Source organism: Anarrhichthys ocellatus, unplaced genomic scaffold, assembly GCF_004355925.1.
Source record: "Anarrhichthys ocellatus isolate YVR2014 unplaced genomic scaffold, GSC_Weel_1.0 scaffold69, whole genome shotgun sequence".
Taxonomy (NCBI): Eukaryota; Metazoa; Chordata; class Actinopteri; order Perciformes; family Anarhichadidae; genus Anarrhichthys; species Anarrhichthys ocellatus.
In genome coordinates, this window is record NW_022280099.1 from 709,322 (window position 1) to 716,589 (window position 7,268).

A 7,268-nucleotide genomic window follows, 5' to 3' on the forward strand; every position below is an offset into this window, starting at 1 on the left:
ATATTATACTGAGACTAAAATAAGATGTCCTGACGTTTGTCAAGGTGTTATTTACTGCTTTTTTTCATGTTGGATTAAAGGTTAAATATTTGACTGCGAATAGTAATGCGTGTTTGATACCTTATTTGTTTTGCATTAAATCATACTGGGATGTTTGCTGAAATTGATTAGATGTGGCACAGCCCTACAGAGAACATGTTCCACCAGCCGCCACGGGTTAAACCTCTTTAAACCCTCTCATGGCCCTGCAGAGCTCCTCAGCACACCTGTGTGCTACCTGCCCACCTCCTCCTCCTCCTCCTCCTCCTCCTGCTCTCTGATTGGTCAGGAGAACATCTGTGAGGTCACAAAAAACATTCTGGTGTTCTCCTTCTAGAGTTTTTAGGATCAAGAAGACTGACAAATATAATTTGATAGATAATTAATTTAACATATTTTTGTTTCATTAGTTAGTTCTAATTATCTTGTTTTCTTTATTTTGTTGATTTATTAAAGAGAAGTTAAATCCTTAATCCCAATCCAGATCAGTGGGTGTTGGTTTTGCCAACCATCATAAAAAGTTGAAGAAAAGTCACATTATAGTCCATTTTTAGTCATTTCCTAATTCTGGAATCTATTTATTTATTCAGTCTGAGTCATTGTGTGAAATATCGTTTCTTATTAGATTAAACTGAATATTTCTGTAAATCCAGTCGAGCCAAAACAGTAATTTTGTCATTTTATGAGAGATTTCATCTGATGAAGAACAAACGAGGATGAAGAATTCAGCTTCGACTGGATTCACATTTCAAGTAAAAAAACAAAACTATTCAATTATTCTTCAAAAGAGCTTAAAACTGATTCAGTCAAAGTTTCAGAGAAGTCACGCGGTCACTTTTAGGATGACGAGGTTCATCAATTCATTTATTAATTTAGCTGTTAATCTTGTTGCATTAAAACCCAGATTTGTATTTTACACGATGGACCGAAACAAAATAGTCAAAATGTGGGAAGTGAAATTAAAAAAGTACAAAACTAACTGGTGTGTGTTTGTGTAATTAATAATAATAATATAATAAATCATCTTTATTTGTGAAGCACATTTCATACAGACTATGTAGCTCAAAGTGCAGCACATTCAAAAATAAATTCAAATAAAAATAAATAAAAGAGAGGATGCCTGATGCTACTAATTACCTTCAGAAGTCTCATAATTAGTTAAATGAAATCCACCTGTCTGCATTCTGAGTGTCACATGATCGGTCACGTGATCTGACTGAACGCCTCATTAGGTTTTCAGGTTTTGAAATCATTCTTTTTCATCTACCATTTTGTTTAGGTCCATTCCATAAAATATTTTCCGTTAAAGCTAAATAAAGTTTATTGTTATTAAAGATTTAGGTCTTCAAGAGGAACCAGTGAGCTCGGGGCTGAGACAGGAGGTGTTGGAGACACATTGTTTGTTGGTCTTTTCATGGGATTTGTTGACGATACGAATAATATCAAATAACACCAGATTATTAATTACATTTCTCTGACATTTAGAAAAATAAAAGCTACATTTAAATATTTGTTGCTCTATGTAAGAAAATCAAATTAAGTAATCCTTTAGCTAAATATGTCTCTACCTATCTATACGCGCACGCACACACACACACACACACCCTGTGGACCCAGTAAATAAAGCAATCCAGCGTCTGGGCTTTATCACAAAACAGGTTTAATTTAATATCTCTTTATTTTTTTTAAATAATTAAACATTTGTATTTCTCCAACCCTTTTTTATCTTTTATTTCAGTTTTTAAATCATATTATATCCGGGCTGTTCTAAAGCACACATTAATTCTGCGAGGGAGGAGGGGGGGAGGTTTTGTTTTTATTTACCTTCACACCCCCAACGGGACAAAGTGGTCTGCTCTGTGCCCCCCCTCTCTACCCCCCTCCCTCTGACTCCCTGCCTACCTGCCCTCACCCTCCCCAACTAAAAAAAAATATACCCAATGGTGAAAAGAAACTTCATCAAAATATCCCAAAAAAATGAGATAAAAAGCAAGAGAAGAGGGAGGAGTGAGAGACAGAAAGGGAGAAAGGCGGGAAACTATCATAAATACCAGGAAGTGTTGTTCCATAATACCTCTTTATATACTGGATACTCCTCAAACATAGGCTAAATTACTACAAGATACAAGATTATCAGTGTACTGCATTCAATAACAATGTACAGGGTTCTTTTGTTGTTGTTGTTGTAATACTGTGAAGTCAACGCAGCGCCCGGAGGAGGAAGAGTGAGGTGAGGCAGGAGCGCTCATCTTTTCACAACAGGAGGAAGATTTTATTTTTGGCGCTCCTCTGAAAACATTTATATTTTGTGTGTGTGCGTTTTATTTTGAAAGTCCCCGTTATGGCCGGAGGATACCAGTACCAGACTGATACCTGGGACACCTGGTGTGACAGGTGAGGAGGAGGGGAGGGGTCAGAAGAGGTTCAAAGAGGAAGAAGATGGGGAGAAAAATAACCGACTGGGTGAGAAGTAGTCCATCTTTTTTTCTTTTTCTTTTTTTTGAGGGAATGAATCGAGTGCGTTTACATGAGGATTCACACGTTTGATATTCTGGTTTATATGAAGCCTGCATGAACAGGAAGTTAAAATGAATGACAGGATTTTAAAAGGACAGGATGTGAGCTCATCCACGAAAACAGCCAAACAGGATGAGACGCTCGATTAAAAAAATCAAGATTTGTGATAAAAACTTGAAATTAAATTACCTGTGAATTCAATTTAATTATTTTGTTTGTCATCAGTTAATTCATTGCTTTGCGTTAATGTTCATACAATCATAGTGGCATAAATAATTTGTCTCCCTTCAGCTTGTTTTCAGGTTATTTTTCACTGTTCATACGAACACCAGGTGGCGCTAACGTAAAAGACAAAACTATTTCAAAACCCCAAATTGTGATCTATAGTCAATTTTTATGCAAAAATCCATCCGTTTATTTACATTCAGAAAATACCTTTATAGTAGTTTTCGTTGTTTGTGGCAGAGTCCGCCATTCGATGAGTGCATGTTCTTCAACTTTGGTAATTTTTATCAGAAGTTTCCCTCATTGATTGATTGATGTGATACAGCTGCATCAGCGCTGGTTTAGTTTAGTTTTCACTGTAAATGCAGAAAAAAAAACTTAAACTTCTGCTGCTGGTTCACATTAAAATTGTGAAACACAAAGTGGCTTTTATTGTGAAACAGCCACAGGAAATACAGTGCGACTTTAAACTGAAGGCTGGGATCTGTAGCAATAAAACTGATTTTTAAATAATTCACTTAGTTTTTTTTAATGCAAAGATCAAACTATTTAGGTAGTTTGTGGGTAAAAAAAATGTAAATACCAGATTGAATAAAAATAAGTATATTTAACATTTATACAATTACCTCTCCCATGAACACGCATGTAAGCACACCCAGAGGAGATGGTCTGCGAGTACTGAGCAACTTCCTGTTTTTAAAAGCGTTTTTTCTTCTTCTCCTGTTTAAAACCGGAAGGAGAACCTGTAGACAGGTGGGCGGGGCCAGAGAGGAATCTTAAGGTAAGGAGACGGGGTGGAACCATTATCAGTCGGGACATCCCACACGGGGGGGGGGGGGAGCAGAAATGACAGATGGACCATTAGAGAGGAGGGAGGGGACAGAAAGATGGCGGCAACGAGAGGAGAACCAGGAAAATAAAAATGACACACAGGACTGAAGAAGAAGAAGAGTGGGATGAAGAGTTAAAATCAATCTATATTCTCTCTTTTTGTTTTCCAAGAGTTCGTCTCATGTCCTAGAGTCCAGAAGTGTTTTTTTTTTGTTTCGTTTAATTCACCCTCCCACACAAGTCATTTTCTCATTTTCTATTTTTTTCTTCCTTTTTTTATTATTATTGTTTTTTGTTTATCCGTTTGCAATAATATCAGTTTAAAGGGAAAAAAAAAACAAAAGAAAAGAAAGAATTAATTATTTACAGTGCTGTTGAAATAATGAAAACAGACGTGATGAATCTACTGTAAAGTAAGTCGCACAAATACAGGAGGAAAAAAAATAAACAGAAGAAAAAAACAAAACAATTAAGAAACCAGCGGGCGCTCCGGGTCGATCCGAAGACGGTGGTCTGTATCGGGGATTTCTCGGAGCTCTGGGCAGACATGGCTGATGTGGAGGGGGAGGTGGGGGGAGGGGTAAGGATGGAGGAGGAGGCGGGGGAGGGGCAGAGGGAGCGCGGCGCTGTCTTCGTTAAGTTGGGATGATGCCGTCGCTCCTAAGGCCCCGCTTCAGCTCCAAGTCCTCCAGCTTTTTCCACAGATCCTCCCGCTCCTTCTCCTTCTTCTTCTCACTGGAGTTAAAGAAAAACATGGAGGACGGGTTTTATTGTGTGACTGAGACGCTGCAGCCTGCCTTCAAACCTCGTTTAAAGGTGTGATATAAATAAAGTTATTATTATTATTATTATTATAACAGCAGTTTGTTGCACCAGCTATATGTTAAATTATCTTTTAGGTTCACACTAAACTGAACACTTTAATTCATTCAACACTTCAATAACAGACTTAAGTAAGCATCATTTATCATACTTCATTTTAAATCTTCTGTCTTTTATACTATTTTCCTGTGTTTATTATCATGCACCAATCACCAAGTCAAGTCTCCTTGTATGTGCAAACATGTTTGGAAATAAATTGTTTAAAACGTTTAAACTAGTTAGAAACTCAAACTGTGTCCATGTTTACGTCTTACAGGGTTCGTACGAAGGCAATGAAGTCGTCCATGAATATGAGCTACGAGTTACACTCGTCTCTTTGATTCTTCACAGTTCACTTTGTCTGTACGCCCTCTGAGCAGCGTGTCGAGAAGGCCGTTTGAACACGCTCGGAGCTGCGTAAACAAAGCTCGACATGGCGTGATGCTACGTTGACGTTAGTTTGCGTCAGGATCACTAAAGTCTGGAGGATTCTTCTTCTGCGCTCCATGAACATCTGTACATAAGTTCATCCTGCAGATGTGGAGATATTTCTCATCGTAACATCTCTCTGAACTCCGGCTGCTCTATGACAATATTCCAGATTTATAGATTTTAAACTGGTGCATTGTGTCAGTGATATGAGTTTTGGTATCAGAATGAATAAAGTGGGAATAATGCTTCTCTACTAATAAACACTTTGAATCCCGATTGGCCAATAAACACCCAACCTTACTGTGACGTTCTCTCCATTAAACCAGTGAGAGCTTCACAAATAGACTAAGATATTAACTTCCCTACACTCATTAAAGCGGTTACTCTTATACCCTCAGCGCACGTTGATCCTGATATTTGTGGCGTGTGATGACAGTAACGCGGTCGTTATTCACATTATTCACAACTGTGATGAAGATGTGAGCGGCTCCTCACCGCTGGCGGTCCGACTTGTAAGTGGCTGTGAGTTCGTCGAATAAGGTACTGTTCATCTCCATGAAGGCCTTCAGTACGTTGTACACCAGCGCCACGATGGCCCTGAGGAGGGAGGACAGAGAGGGGGGGGGGGGGGGGGTCAAAACTCACAAGTGATGACGTAAACAAAAAGTTTATAGCGTCTATGAACTCTAAATCACGACTGAGAAGTTTAAAGAGCCGTTTTAACTCATTTTCACTTGGATTTTATTTTGTTTACTGCAGCCTAAGAGATGCTGCTCTCTGCTGTTTTCAGTAAACAAGAGTCCTCATGTGGGAAAGACAGCTTATTGAGTACTTCAGGTCAAAACACACACATGAGAAGAAAAAAAAAAAAAAACACGAGGACAGCTGTTGACGAAGCTGCCGGTCAGCAAAAAAGCGATGACTGAGTGTGGGAACATAAACATCAGGGCGAAAAGCATCTTAAACAACAAGAAACCGGCATGTTTCTTGCTGAATATCTGCAGAGACTCACGGGTTCCAGTGCTCTTTGGAGATCCTGTAGAGGCTGGCGAACATGATGGGCAGGATGACGCTGGAGTTCTCCTCGATCAGACTCATGATGTACTCGTTGTTCCAGTAGTACAGAGCTCGCTCTGCAACCTGGGACCGAGGACACAAACCCGTAAACCTCCAACATATCATAAACCAGTGTTCCCTTTAAACCAAACGGCACCACAAAGAACCTGAATACAGTCTGTGCATGCTTGTTTTCAACACCACAGGTAAACTGATGCTGGATCAGTCCTCTACCGACCTGGAAATGTGGGCTGGAGACACATCTGGAGATCTGTTTGAAGAGCGGCTCCTGGATCTTGACAAACTGCGTGGGCTCGATGACATCCAGGATCTCCTCCAGCTCTCCTAGAAACATCACCTGCCACCGCAGCACAGGAGGGAAACGGTTAAAACACACACACATGCACACGCACACACACAAAAACAACAAGCCTCACCTCTTTTTGACTGCAGGTTTTTGGCCAGAACTTCAGTAAGCCTCTGATGACCTGAGGAGGAGGAAGAGACGCAGACTGTTTTATTGGTTTTCACTTGTATTTAACACTTCAGTGAGTTGTTGTGTCTGCACCGTTTCTGATCCACCTGCACCCAAAGCATCCGCTGTAGCAGCAATATGATTGGCTGGTTGTACAGCAGCCTCTGTCAGCCAAAATATCCATTGATTGATTGATTGATTGATTGTTTAACTTTAGCGGACAAAGAAACAGTCTGGAGTTGTTCTGTGTTGAGACTTGTTACACTGGAGTCTCGTGCTGCTGGTTTTAGTGGATACTTACTGGTTCTGTTAATGTTGGGTCTTTCTCTAGGAACTGTACAATGCAATACGCCAACTGCAGGGAGAGGAGAGCACATGTTAGAACACACTTAGCCCCTTTAGCTTAGCTTACAACAGCAACTCAGAGGAACCAAAACCGTATGCATGTGCACGCCCAGTCTACGTCATGTGACTTCTGAAACGCCGCTAAAATGAATAAGTAGTAGTGTGGATGTAACTGTAGACGGAGACTGTGAGCAGCAATAGGAATGAATAACAATACGATATATTTAAACATATTTCTTGAGCCATACCGGAGCCATCAGACAGACAGACCTGCATTAAGAAATGAAAGCAGTAAGTCGTACCTGTGCGTGGAAGAGGGACAGACTCCTGACGGTGTGGAGGGGGATCAACACTTTGACCAGAAACTGTTTATGCTCCGCTTTCAGTGGCAGAGCGAAACCATTGATTATACTGAGGGGGGGGAGAGAAGAGAAAGAGAAAGAGAGAGAGAGAGAGAGAGAGAGAGAGAGAGAGAGAGAGAGAGAGA

At 40.1% G+C, this 7,268-nt stretch overlaps 1 protein-coding gene across 6 annotated transcripts in view; it reads right to left on the reverse strand.

Annotated features, from left to right (window-relative positions):
- Nucleotides 1-1,627: 1,627 nt before the first annotated feature.
- The window catches only part of ppp2r5eb (protein phosphatase 2, regulatory subunit B', epsilon isoform b), a 40,495-nt gene continuing 34,854 nt past the window's right edge, over nt 1,628-7,268 (reverse strand). For all 6 annotated transcript variants that reach the window (XM_031873152.1, XM_031873151.1, XM_031873150.1 and 3 more), the window contains exons 8-14: nt 7,084-7,192; nt 6,738-6,791; nt 6,399-6,449; nt 6,200-6,319; nt 5,918-6,045; nt 5,401-5,502; nt 1,628-4,347 (exon numbers count right to left, since the gene is read on the reverse strand). In XM_031873152.1, coding sequence (XP_031729012.1) covers nt 4,248-4,347; nt 5,401-5,502; nt 5,918-6,045; nt 6,200-6,319; nt 6,399-6,449; nt 6,738-6,791; nt 7,084-7,192 — 664 coding nt within the window. In that variant the 3' untranslated portion in view covers nt 1,628-4,247. The remainder of the gene's footprint in view (nt 4,348-5,400; nt 5,503-5,917; nt 6,046-6,199; nt 6,320-6,398; nt 6,450-6,737; nt 6,792-7,083; nt 7,193-7,268) is intronic.